The sequence below is a fragment of the Sus scrofa genome, chromosome 10 (genome assembly GCF_054392235.1).
Source record: "Sus scrofa isolate SSC_HxYL_T2T_F1_AM1 chromosome 10, Sscrofa_HxYL_maternal_Yorkshire_Landrace_v2.0, whole genome shotgun sequence".
Taxonomy (NCBI): Eukaryota; Metazoa; Chordata; class Mammalia; order Artiodactyla; family Suidae; genus Sus; species Sus scrofa.
This window is the reverse complement of record NC_139392.1, coordinates 58,173,753-58,188,060: the sequence shown is the minus strand read 5'-3', so window position 1 is coordinate 58,188,060 and position 14,308 is coordinate 58,173,753. Positions and strand designations below refer to the sequence as shown.

At 45.9% G+C, this 14,308-nt stretch overlaps 1 protein-coding gene across 18 annotated transcripts in view; it reads right to left on the bottom strand.

The window, feature by feature from the left end:
• FRMD3 (FERM domain containing 3) overlaps nt 1–14,308 on the bottom strand; it is a 407,701-nt gene that overhangs the window by 71,641 nt on the left and 321,752 nt on the right. For all 18 annotated transcript variants that reach the window (XM_021064660.2, XM_021064662.2, XM_084979808.1 and 15 more), the window contains 2 exons: nt 12,209–12,272; nt 10,727–10,815 (listed from right to left, as the gene is read on the bottom strand). In XM_021064660.2, coding sequence (XP_020920319.1) covers nt 10,727–10,815; nt 12,209–12,272 — 153 coding nt within the window. The remainder of the gene's footprint in view (nt 1–10,726; nt 10,816–12,208; nt 12,273–14,308) is intronic.

Below are 14,308 nucleotides of genomic sequence, written 5' to 3'. Positions count from 1 at the left end.
TAAGCTGCCCGGAGGCCACACCACAGGGCCCTTAATTCCCATGAAAGCTCAAGATGCCTTGATGTCAGTCTCTAAGCTTTGTGCAGTTAAATCCAGTTAGTCAGAAAGAATGGATCTCCCAGCTTTCAGGATCTTTTTTTTTTTTTTTTTAATGGCCACACCCATGGCATATGGAAAAGTTCCTGAGCCAGGGATTGAATCCAAGCTGTAGCTGTGACCTACATTGCAGCTGCAGCAATACTGGATCTTTTTAACCCTTGAAGCTGCTTCTTTGAATTTGCAATTCAACATGACATTTCACCACGGAACTTGGCAAAAAGAGGGCTTAACCTCACATTTTGCCGGCGGGGATGGAACCCACCTCCTTAGAGACCCAAGCTGCTGAAGTTGGGTCCTTAACCCCCACCCACTGTACCATAGCAGAAAGTCCAAGGATCATTTTTCACTATTGACAATTACAAAATCTTTTCTTTTTTTTGGTCAAGCCCACAGCATGCAGAAGTTCCCCGGTCAGGGATTCAACCTGAGCCACAGCAGTTGACAATGTCTAATCCTCAATTGCTCAGCCACCAGGGAACTCCTATTACAAAATCTTAAAACAATAAACACAGAACAAAATGCTCTATGGAAATCTGAGTCAAGACAAGTACACAGTCAGGGGCTGCAGCTGGAAATTTCTGTGCAGGCAGTGACCACCCCCAAACTCTGAAGTTCTGGTTCATTTGATTGGCATTATTAACCAAAATGCCTAGTCAGCTCCAAGCACCAGGCTAAGCTTGGGGAAGACTCATGGACTTTGCATTTGTGGAATGTAAGGCCCAGAGGGGAAAAGGATATTCATCTAGAAATCCCGCAAGTAAAAATGGATATTCATCTAGAAATCCTGCAAGTAGGCAAACAAGTGCAAGTTACAAGCTGTGGTGCCTGCTATGAAGGAAAGATAGAATCCAAGTATTGGGGCCAGAGGTGCTAATCTGGTCTGGGGGTCACAGAGGGTACCCCGGGGAAGGGATCTCTGAGCTGAGATCCAGGGGAGGGAAGGGATTAAGGGGGCAGGTGGTGGCTGGTCTGAGCAGAGGGCCAGACAGGACAAAGCCCTGAGCCTGAGCCCTGGAGGAATTAAAACCATCTGATGTGCATTTCCCCCATGTTGTTATCATGGTAATTATTACCCACTGTCACCCGCTTCCTCCCACCCCAATGTAGCAGGACCTGACCTTGAGGTGTCCTTGTTAAAGATTTGGTCTTTGTCCTCAGAACAATGGAAAGCAGCCATAACCCTTTTGGTAACTGCCAGCACCCACAGAGCAGGGTGCTGGCAGCACAGGATGAATCCAGAGAGCAAGGTGGGCTGGGAGGGGGACACAAGGCTGGGGAGGGGGAGTCCCATCAAGGCAGAGCCCAGGGAAGGCAGCGTGGAGCCAGGACAGGCAGAGCCCATGAGATCTCTACCCCAGAGGGGTCTGGACATCTGGCCACAGGCCCTTTTTTTTTTTTTTTTTTTAAATAGCTGTACCTGCAGCATGTAGAAGTTCCTGGGCCAGGGATCAAACCTGAGTTTCTGCAGCAACCTAAGTTGGATTCTTTTTTTTTTTTTTTTTTTTTTTTTTTTGTCTTTTGTCTTCTTAGGGCCACACTTTGGCACGTGGAGGCGCCCAGGCTAAGTGTCTGATCGGAGCTGTAGCTGCCAGCCTATGCCACAGCTACAGCAACGCAGGATCCAAGCCATGTCTGTGACCTACACCACAGCCTATGGCAATGCCGAATCCTTAACCCACTGAGTGAGGCCAGGGATGGAGCCCTCGTCCTCATGGATACTAGCCTGGTTCTTAACCTGCTGAGCCACAATGGAAACTTCTATTAAGAATCTTTGTTTTTTTTCCTTTGTCTTTTCTAGGGCCCAACCCGAGACATATGGAGGTTCCCAGGCTAGGGGTCTAATCGGAGCTGTAGCCACCGGCCTACACCAGAGCCATGGCAACTTGGGATCCGAGCCATGTCTGTGACCTGCACCACAGCTCACAGCAATGCTGGATCCTTAACTTACTGAGTGAGGCTGGGGATCAAACCCGCTACCTCATGGTTCCTAGTTGGATTCACTAACCACTGAGCCACTACAGGAACTCCTATTAAGAATCTTAATTGCAGTTTTTGAAATTCAAACTCAACTCTGTGCCCATTTAATGGAAGATACCAGAAGCTCAAAGCTATTCCAGTGACCCTCCTGGCCACAGGGCCATGCGGGCTTCTTCTGGGGGAAAGTGGGCGGCTCTACCTCTCACGGGTTCAGTCTCAGCTCTTGCCCTCCCAGGCCCCACACAGAGGCCACAACTTCTTTCTTACACCCCAACAGCCTCTTGGTAGGAGGCCTCAGCACCTCACTGCATCCACAGAAACCCTCCAAGTGCCTCATGAAAAATGGGTCAGAAGGCATGTTTTTCAGAGAAAGTGAATAGCTGTCTGCTCAGGATAAGAAGAGGGAAAAAAGTGTTGGCTTCTTCCTGGTGACTGATTTCCCTTGATGGTTATTTGTGGGATTTCATTTGCTCAGAGACACCCTACTGAGAGTCCTACCACTGGTCCCCAGCCCTCTCAAGTGTCTAGGGAGATGCGACAATGTTGGGGCTGAGATCTTTAATGAAATTTTAACAGGGGGATTTATTCAGAGAGCTGGAACCCCACAACCCCCCGACCCCGCTCCAGGAATTGGGAAACATTAGGATGGAGGGAAATAAGTGGTGGGGGGTGGGCAAGAGAAAGGTGGCTGGGTCACAGGACATGCATCCAACTGTCCCCAAACTTGGCTGAACCTCATCAGCCTCTGGAGTAGGGGTTAACACAACCAGCTCTCAGGATCCATCACTAGAGATTCTCAATCAGCAGGTCTAGAGGGGGCCCCGGAGTGTGTATTTTTATCCATCACTCCAAGGTCATTCCAAGGCAGCCTACTTGCATTGGAGAACCACTGAATCCCCATATTCTCCTTGAATAATTCCCAGCTGACATTTTACCTGAAAAAACAGGGGCCCAGACATTCTTTCTTGCTTTTGGTCCTGTAACCTTAGTCAAGTCGTGTGGCATCTCTGAGCCTTAGTTTCTCTATAGATTTTTTTTAAAGGGTGAGGGTCTGATCACACCTAATTCATAGTGTTCTGAGGGGGGTCAAATGAAATTATATGATTTGAAAACACCTTGTGGTTTACCTGGTCATCATAGAATTCTTTCCCTCCCTCTCCCCACCAGTATCACTCGCAAATCTTCTGCAGTCTTCTCACTACTGAGCTACCAAAGCCAAGTCTAAGTCATGGTGATTCCTGGGAGCTGTGTCAAACAGTCTGAAAGCCAATAAAGGAGGATTCATGAGGCAGTTCCTTGGTGGCTCAGCAGGTTAAGGATCGGGTGCTGTCACTGCTGTGGTCTGGGAAATTCTGCCTGCCATGAGTGCCGCCAGAAAGAAAAAAAAAAAAAAAGAGGAGTTCCCATAGTGGCGCAGGGAAAATGAATCCACCTAGGAGCCATGAGGTTTCAGGTTCAATCCCTGGCCTCGCTCAGTGGGTTAAGGATCCGGCGTTGCCTTGGGCTGTGGTGTAGGCCAGCCACTACAGCTCTGATTAGATTCCTAGCCTGGGAACCTCCATATGCCATGGGTTTGGCCATAAAAAGACAAAAAAAAAAAAAAAGAAAAAGAAAAAAGAGTCTTCATGCTCTAGCTGACCTGTTCCGGCCCTCTGTCCCCAGGTTCCCCCATCAAGGAGCCCAGAGCAGAAGTCTCCCTCCCATTGAAAACAACGAAGGCTTAACCCAGCAAAAGTAGCAATTCTCTTTCCCTGCTTCCACCTCCAACTCCTCATCAAAATCCTAGCACAGAATCACTGACCGTTGTCCAACATTGGACCTCACAGAGAAATCCAGTCCCAGATGACCAGCCCCACTTGGCAACACCTGTGTATTCACATGGTGGCCTGGTCACTGCTTTCCTTTCGGCTGTCACTGCTCCCCCCCACCACCACAGAACTGCCAGGGCAGAGCCACAGTCCCCAGAGACCCCCTCCTGTGGCACTAGGTATGTTTTAAATGGGGTAACAGATTGGTACACATATACAATGGCTACTACTCAGACATAAAAAGAATGATGGATGCAACATCGACGCAACTAGATTCTCATACTAAGTAAGTCAGAAAGACCAATACCATATGATATCATTTACGTGTGGAATCTAAAATATAGCACAAAGGAACCTATCTACAGAACAGAAACAGACCCACAGACATAGAAAGTTGTCAAGGGGGAGGGGGAGGGAGTGGAATGGACAGGGAGTTTAGGGTTGGCAGATGCAAATTTTTGTAGAATGGATAAGCAATGAAATCCTACTGTACAGCACAGGGAATGACATCCAGTGTCTTGGGGTAGAACGTGATGGAAGATAGTATGAGAAAAAAGGATGTATCTGTATATGTATGACTGGGTCACTCTGCTGTACAGCAGAATTTGGCACAACACTATCAATCAACTATACTTTAATTTAAAACAATAAATGGGGGCGTTCCCATCATGGCTCAGCAGGTTAAGAGCCTGACTAGTACCCCCTGAGGATGTGGGTTCGAGCCCTGGCCTCACTCAGTGAGTTAAAGATCCAGCTTTGTAGTGTAGGTCGCAGACATGGCTTGGATCTTGTGTTGCTGTGGCTGTGGCATGGGCCAGTGGCTACAGCTTTGGTTGGACCCCTAGCCTGGGAACCTCCATGTGCCACAGGGGCAGCCCTAGAAAGACAAAAAATAAAAAATTTTTTTAAATTTAAGAAAATAAGTGGGGTAACCCATGTGAGATGCGCCCACACATGGACAGTGCCTAGAACAGGCAGTGTGGTCACTGTGTGTCAGGATCACACAATGCCTGCATAGCAGAGCTCTGCAGCAACACACCTGCCCCACACCTGCCTCCAACTTCTCCTCTGGCACCTGCTGCTACAGGGGATGGGGATGGAGTCAGTTTAGATGCTGGGGAGACACAGGGTGATGCTCTAAAGGCCACCTCTAGAATCAACAATAACATTTGCCTTTCCCCCCATGGTTTACAACTAGTGGAGGAATCACAGCAATAACAACGTTATTATTGGGCACCAACTAGGGCCTTTCACCATCCAGAACACCTCAATTCCACTGATTCATTGCATCTTCATAACTCTCTTCTAGGAGGAGACAATCCACCTTTCTTTTTTTTTGCTTTTTTTTTTTTGCTTTTTTAGGGCTGCATCTGTGGCATATGGAGGTTCCCAGGCTAGGGGCTGAATTGGAGCTGTAGCGGCCAGCCTACGCCACAACCACAGCAACACAGGATCTGAGTGGTGTCTGAGATCTACACCACAGCTCACTGCGATGCCAGATCCCTAACCCACTGCGTGAGGCCAGGGATCAAACCTGCATCCTCATGGATCCTAGTCGGGTTTATTAACCGCTGAGCCGTGATGGGAACTCTGCAATCCACATTTTGACATGAGGAAAATGAGGCACAGAGGGCTCAGTCCGTTGACCACGGTCATGTCATAGGAGCTGGAGGAAGCAGGCTGCAAACCCAAGCTTGTCTGTATTTTTAAATCATGCTTTAGCCAGGCAGGTTCTCAGCCTTCAGAAAGCATCAGAACCACCTGGCAGGCTTTTGAAAACACAAGGTTCTGATTCAGTGAGTCTGGACTGGAGCCCAAGAATCTGCCTTTCTAACAAGTTCCCAGAAGATGCAGACGTGGATCCAGAGACCTTAACTTTGAGAATTGCTGGATTAGCTTTGAACCCTAGGCTGCAGGTTCACATTACCTGGGAGAGATTGTTCCCTACCAACATCTAGATCCCTCATCCCAGATTCTGAAGTTTGAAAATAACAGCTTTATTTAAAAATGTGACGCAGATAACATAAAGCTCATCCTTTTAGATTTTACACTTCAGTGGTTTTCAGTATAATTCACAGAAAAAACTCATCAGAAAATATTTTCATCACCCCCAAAAGACTCCCCCCATACCCATATGCAGTCCCTTCCTTCTTCCCCTTCTCATTCCCTCTATTCCCAATCCTAGACAACCACCAATCTACTTTCTGTCTCTAAAGACTTGCCTATTGTGGATATTTCATAACAAATCCTACAATATGTAGGATTTAGTGACTGGCTTCTTTTCACTTAGCATCATGTTTTCAAGGGTCATCCATACTGTAGCATGAATCAGTGAGTACTTCCTTTTATAGCTGAATTATATCTCATTGGATGGATATACTTCTTTCCTTTATCCATTCATCAGGTGATGGGCATTTGGGCAGTTCCCACATTCTGGCTATTATGCATAATGCTGCTGTGAACATTCATGTACTCATTTTTGTGAGGACCCGGATTCTGAGTCAGTTGGTATTGTTTAAAAGCCTTCCCCTACCGAGGGATTCTAAGGTGCAGTCAGACCGAGAACCTCTGGTTTAGAACCTCATTATTAAAGTGTGGTCCATGGGCCTGCAGCTCAGCATCATGGGGGAATTTATTAGAAATGTGACTCCTGGGCGCCACCCAGACCCATTGAACCAGAATCTACATTCTAACAGGATCTCAATCCATGTGCTCACTAAAAACATGAGAGGTGGCAGTTTAGGGAGATATTCTGGGTCCATGTCACCAAGTGTAACATTGTTCCTTTGACTAAATGCACATGAACTCTGAACAAGAAATGTATGAGGGACCATATTTAACCCCTGCTCACAATTCCATATAAAACTGGGGACAGAGGAGTTCCCACTGTGGCTCAGCAGGTTAAGAACTCGATGTAGTGTCGGTGAGGATGTGGGTTTGATCCCTGGCCTCGCTCAGTGGGTTAAGGATCCAGCATTGCTGTGAGTTGTGGTGTAGGTTGCAGATGTAGCTCGGATCCAGTGTTGCTGTGGCTGTGGTGTAGGCTGGCAGCTGCAGCTCTGATTCAACCCCTAGCCCAGGAACTTCAAGGTAAGGCCCTAAAAAAAAAAAATGGGGACAGGGAGTATCCTTTGAGCCTGCACTGTGTCCCCAGTGCCTAGCACAGTGCATGGCAGAAAGCAGGTATGAAATAAAGATTCATCGAATAGAAATATCAGTGAGCCACTGAACCCTTCAGGGAATCCAGAGTACTTCTGGTGTACCAGTGCCCTGAAATGGTATGTTCCAGGGATCTAGGGGTGGTGACATCTAAAAATACATGGCATGGAGGAAGCTCTCGGCTAGTGATTGTTTAAGTCTGGGTGGGGGATCCCCTGGGAGGTTGGTGCAGGAGGGAAAAAAAATCAGAGTTTCTGCTTCTGGGCTCTGTTCCCAGGCAGCAGATCTCAGAGCCAGGGCTTTCAAACCTGATGGGTGGCTCCAAGCCAGCTGACAACTAGCAGCACATTCATGTGTTAAAAGTACCCTAGGGAATTCTTGGCCACTGGGCCTTCTGTTCCCATGGCAGGTGGAGGGGGAGGGAGCAAACCACCCCCGACCCAGGAAACAAGATCAGGGCCTTGCTCTGCCAGCCGAAACCATTAAGGCACCATGCCCATTGGTCAGACAGCTGGAAGCAGGGCCAGGACCTCTGCTGGGGAAGTGCGTACTTAGCCCTGAGCTTAACAGAATTGGTGCCCTTCAGAATCAAAGGGACTGGGCTCTGCAACCAACTGGCACTCAAACTTTCACTGTTAGTGGAGGAAGTAGTCGTCGTAGTCATAGCAATGGCTACCATTTATGGATGGTCAGTGTGCCTGGCAGAACTAAACACGGCAGGGCAGGGATTACCAAGCATATTTTATAGATGGAAAATAAAGATGAGGCTCAGAGAGTTCAGTGTTTTGTTCCAGGCCACACTGTTAGTAATAGTCAAGATTCAAAGCCAAGCCTGTTGGCTTCCAAAGCTCACGATCTTGAAACTAGGCTGCGGTGATGCAAGCAAAACACACCTGAGTCCCGGTCCCCTCCATTCTAGAGACGAGTAGACTGCAGCCAGCCACTGGTCCAAGGGCACACAGCTGGGTGAGGACCTGCTATACCTCTTTCCTAAGGAACAGGGTTGGATAGGGGATAATGAAGGAACACAGGGTTCAGGCAAATCTCAGGATCAGAACAAATATTAGGGATTCAGAGTCCTCATGGGAGAGGCAGGGCAGCCGACTCAATCAAAACAGAGGTGCTGATGTGAGAACTTGGCCAATTCTTTAGGGAGCTGCCTGTGCTCACTGCTACATGCCCTGGGTCTTCTGGGGCATCCACAGACCCCTGGAAGTGCTTTCTTTGATATGCCTAGTTGACTTATTTAATGATAGAATTATCAGACCACTTTGCCAGCTGCCAGCTAATGACTGTACCCCAAATGCCCAAAACAGATTCCCTAGATAGTGTGTTTTTTTTCCCCCTCTTGCCTTCTCTTTTCAATTCTGTTTTTACATTTATTTTTTATGCCCACACTTGCAGCAAATGGAACTTCCTGGGCCAGGGATTGAGTCTGAGCCACAGCTATGGCAATGCCAGATCATTTAACCCACTGTACTGGGCCAGCAATCCAACTCACACCTCCAAAGCAACCTGAGCCACTGCAGTCAGGTTCTTAACCCAATACACCACAGCAGGAACTCATATTTTTACCTTTATTTGACTCCATCTACCAACCAACTCATTAACGCATGATAAAACCATGAGTGCAAAAAAAAAAAAAACCTACCTAATGTCCTGAATAATTAGATAGTGGTGATGGTTGCATGACTCTGTGAATTATACCATAAAATGACTGAATGCATATATATTTTTTTTCTTAAGGCTGTACCATGGTATACGGAAGTTCCCAGGCTAGGGGTCGAACCGGAGCTGTAGCTGCTATGCCACAGCCACATCGACATCAGTGTGGGATCCAAGCTGCATCTGCAACATACATCACAGCTCACAGCAACACCGGATCCTTAACCCACTGAGCAAGGCCAGGGATGAAGCCCGTGTCCTCATGGATACTAGTTGGGTTTGTTACCTACTGAGCCACGGCAACTCCTGAATGCGATTTTTAGTTAATTTTATGGTATATAAGTATTATCTCAATTTCTAAAATGACTAAAAACAAAAACAGGCTCTGACTAAGAGCACCACACCGTCTGCATTTCCTTCTCTCCACTCTCATGTGGATGGAGAGGCCTGGACATGCTGATTTTTCAGAGGCCACGGGAGTTACTTTTTCTTCAGTCAGTCCCCAAACACTGCAAGGGACCTACAGATGCCTTAAGGTCTTACTGATATGCATCATCCTTCCTAGAAGCATAACATTTTGGGAGTCATCTCATCCAAGGGCTTTCATATTATGCTCCTGATAGGATTTGCCCAGGACTAAGGGGTTTCCTGGGATACAGGACTCTCATTCTAAACCTGGGAAAAATCCCAGGCAAACTCAGACAACTGGTCACCCAACCTCAAGTGACTCAACCTGCAGTGAGTGATGAGTAAAGGGTCTCCAGTCCCCAGCCCCAATTCTGGTCTCCGCCAACAACCAGAACTTCTCTCTGTTTTTCCTTTTACATATTAGGCTTTGCCTACACTTTCTGATTAAGAGGGAATGTTCTGTGGCTAAAAAAGGGTTTGAAAAACATTTTTTCCAGGCTTCATTCTATGGCTCTTGTCAGCCAAAGCCCAGGATGTTCAAAGATGTGGCATTTTCAAGGAGATGAGTCTAATGAGTAAGAGGAAATTTCAGTGGGGGGGAGAGTAGGGGGACAGAGCAAGAGCCCCCTGGATGAGCTCCAGGGTTCTGCCATGACCCTATCCCAGGCAGGGCTGGCTAGGGTCTTGACTGCATCCATCACCACTGCTCGTCCAATCAGCAAGTGGGACTCAAAGAGGAGAAGCTAGAACGCATGGAACAATCCCGCGTTTGAACCTCTTTTGAAACATGAGAGCTTTATGATGGTTTCTGAAGTCCTGCCCAGCACTGACTTCCTATGATCCTAGACTCTGATGGCATTTCACCCTCAAAACTTTGGCTCTCATCTCCATATACCAGAGGCTTCTTACTATGAACATGTGTGACTCTCTGCCCAAGGTTTCTTTTTTCCAGTTGTGAGAGCACATCCAACCCAGACTCAGAGTAAGCCAGAAGTATCACACAGAGAATTAACGCCACCCTTGTGAGTGTCCCTCACCTAAAATGAATGGGGAACAGGTAGATAAATAGCCCAACCTTCTCGTGGGTCAGTGGGAGAACTTTGATGCATGTTCTGCAGTCCACCAGAGACCTCAGCAGAGCTATACCCAGCTGCCCACCGCACCGACTGCTCCATAACATGCTCTATATTCCTGCGTCCCCCTCCCCTTCCCCAGTCCCCTGTTGGTATGTTCAATAACAGCAACCCAAAGAAACTCCCTGTTCTAACTAAACTCTTCTCAAGGTCTGTGTCTGAGGCAGGGAGGCACCAACTGAAAATAGATTCTGTGACACGTTGAATGGAAATAGCAATGTCAAAAAAAAAAAAAAAAAAAAAAAAAAAAGGTCCACAGCAATTCTATGGGAGACACCCAACATAAAAGAAAGTTCAAGGCTTGCTCAGGCCAACTCTGGTTGGGAATCACCCTGAACCATGCACCAAATTTATAATTCACTTAAATATAATAAAAAGGACTTTATCAAAAGAAATGCATATGCAGCTGTTTGCAAAACAGAAAGGGCTCCATGGGTGCTTTTAAAACCTATGATTAAACGAATAAAAGCTACTTACTTATAAAAGGCCTGGTTCTCCACCCCACACTTCCAAAGATGTTTGCAGGCAGCTGGTGTTGAAGTATGGAATGCCAACATGGCTTTCTTCTAATAAAAATAAATAACAAAATCAGAAAGGGCTTGTTGAACACAATCTATATCTTTCATGTTTTTCCTTTAAGAATTTACCTATTTGCATCCTGTCGCCCACCAAACAGATTTGAAGTCACTTAGAATCATAAAAGTGGTTGTTGAAGTGGTATTTCCCCCTCCCTCCCTCTTTGTAGATATTAATCACCTATCCAGGTCCCATTTCTGATTTAAAAAAAAAAAAAAAAAACCAGCTTCACAATCCTTCTCCACACTCGCCTATCTCTCAATCAGATTTGGATTAGTTTAACAACTTATTGGCCATTCTTGAAAAATTAGCACTTAAACTGAAAACTAGGATCAAGAAAATCCAGAAACTTCCAGACCTTGATCAGAGGCTCAGTTTCAGTAATGGTCTCTGCCCAAAGGCATTCTCTGAGGAATTCAACCTGCATCTGGGGATGCCTTGATTTTAAGATTCCCAGGACTTACAGATTTTGTTTATGAATCTCCAGCTAGCACTGGTTGATATCTATCTCTAACTATTCTTTTAAAAAAATTTATTGGCATATAGTTGATTTACCGTGTTGTGTTAGTTTCAAGCATACAGCAAAGGGAATTGGCCATACATATACACATGCCCATGCTTTCAGAGTCTTTTCCCATCTAGGTTATTACAGAATATTGAGCTGAGTTCGCAGTGCTATACAGCAGGTCCTTGTTGGTTACTCATTCTATATACAGTAGAATATACCAATCTCAAATTCCCAATTTATCTCTTCTCCATATGTTTCCCCCTTGGCATATCTTTAAGTTTTGTTTTGTTTTGTTTTTTTACTTTTTAGGGCCATACCCATGGCATATGGAGCTTCCCAAGCTAGGGGTCCCATTGGGGCTACAGCTGCCGGCCTACGCCACAGCCACAGCAACACAGGATCCGAGCCACATCTGTGATCCACACCACAGCTCATGGCAATGCCAGATCCTTAACCCACTGAGTGAGGCCAGGGATTGAACCCGAAATCTCATGGATCCTAATCGGATTTGTTTCTGCTGTGCCACAATGGGAACTTCTTTTGTTTCATAATTCTGTATTCTGGCAAATTACAGATGTAGGGGGAAGTTCCATTTTCTATTTCTCAAGTCTATGCCAGTCTAATTTTTACACAGGGGTATATGGTCACCATTACTCACTGAATTTATTTTTAAGTGTGCAAACCCAGTGTTTATTTGTTTAAACTTCCAGCATCATCACAAATTTTAATATCATGGTCTTTGAGGGGCTATATTTCTAAAGGCAAATTTTATGCTCAAATGTTTCTCATGTACACACACACCTGTGTGCACATGCACACGCGCGCACGCACACACACACACACACCAACAGACAGCTAGAAAAGCAGTTTCTGACCTCCTTTTGGGTGCCAATCACATAAAACGTCTTCCCTTCAAACTTCAATTTGCAGACATCCGGCCTAAGAAAACAAAATCTCTTTGGGTAAGAAGAAAAAAAAAAGTGGCAGCTAACCAAGGTACCTGGCTTTCCCATAGGAATCCGGCTGACTCACAAATGTCAAGCAGACTGCAATGAAACAAGATATTATCTTATCATCGCTGAAGGCCTAATGAGCAACGCAAGCCCCCAAGTGAATTATACAGCAATTTTCTTCCCAAGAGATGCTCTGTAGGCAGCTCAGAATTATTTATTTCATTTTTTGAACACTTAAGCTGCATCTTTCTTCCAAGAAACTCGGCGGTTTCATGAACATTAATGACCAAAACAATATATGTTCATCAGCCCACTTTTTGAGACAGGAAGACTTATGATTTCAGATTTGGTTAATGAAACAATATGGATTCACAGTACCTATCTCACTTATCCATCTCCAAGAAGCCCACACCACACTGAAAAATTTTCATTTCTGCTCTTCTTGCTTATAAATGGATAATTGTCTTAGCTATTAAGATGCTCACAATGGTAAGGACACCTTAATGAACAGTTGTCAAAAGACTTCAGGCTCCATCATAAGGAGCTACTCAGTTAAAATCTGCCTGAAATGTAGACCTGAGGTCAGAAGGTAAGTGTAAAGAGAGGAGGGAATTCTATTTTTATTTCTTTGATGTATAATTCCTAGGATAGTGATGTGTGCCCTTGTGCCTTTCCTGGGGGATAAAGAATAGTGAGGTCCTATTAAGCAGTGGGAGGATTTGCAAGACTGACAGAGCTCTGCGGATGTTAAAAACAAAACAAAACAAGGTTTAACATGGGAAGAGAATGTATTTTAGTCACATGTTTGTGGCTGTTACAAATATGTGCCTAAGCCATGGCTGGAGAGGATGAGGGGGGATGATGTCAGCACCCCACCAGGAACGCCAAGATGTAGAACCCAGAAGCGAATGGTCTGGGGCTTGTCTATCACAACTCTTCAGTGGACCCGGGAAGACACTAAAGCCCCAAGGGCAGAGACCTACAATTAATCTACACATGAGACATGGCAGGCTCTAACCCAACTACTCCAGAGTTTAAGCAATTCAGAGAGACCTGAGGATCTAACCCCTGCTTGGAGCCCCAAGACTCTCATAGTCCTAGGATGGGATGGGGGAAATCCCTACCTAACCCATGCTCCCCAACATCAGCAGAAATCCCTAGGGGGCTAATTCTGGAATGGACTGAAGGGGGGTTAATATTGGTGCCTCTTTATGGGTATTGAAAATGCAGAGAAGAAAACTGGTACCACCACCATGCTATACATTTATTAAACATCATCATTCCCAAATCACTGTCTCACACATGGTTTCATTTGCTTCTCCTCCATCTTCTTTTCTTCCTATAAAGCAGTTGGCCATAACTGATGCCCATTTTATGGATGAGTATGTTGAGACTCAGAGAGTTAAGTGATTTATCAGAGGCACATGAGCATTTGAGATGCTAACTGTGGAGGAAGAGAACAAATCGGCACAGGTGGGAACCAAAAGTATGACATGAGTAACAGGCAATGAGCGTGCGGGCAGGGGAAGAGATTTAGATAAACTGGGGTTCTTAGAGAAGGCTGATAATTTTTTTTAAAAGAGCAGAAGGTATAGGGAGCCAAGTGGACATTAGCTGGCGAATGCCCATCTAGTAGAGAAAGTTCGAAGGGAAGGCAGGTGCCAAGAAGGGAGTGCCAAGAAGTGGTGGGAGCACTTGATAAAGAGGGGCTGGAGAAATCCTGAAGTTAACAGCACCATGCAGTGGAGGTGCAGGTAAGTGCAAGAGAGCATTTCCAACCCAGGACTGAGGATGGATGCCCACTGGCCCATCCAGAACCTCAGACCCAAAGGCTCAAGCCCAAAGAGTGAGCCCAACACCCAGTGAGATCCTGGGTGACAAATCTGTCAGGGACCAGCAGAGAGGGAACCAAATCAAGCTGAAGCCATGAACAAGACTCAGCCCTTACAATATTCCAAATGCACCAAAATGTCCAGCCTTCTTAACACTTCAGCAAACAATATTCTTCCTTGACTGGACATA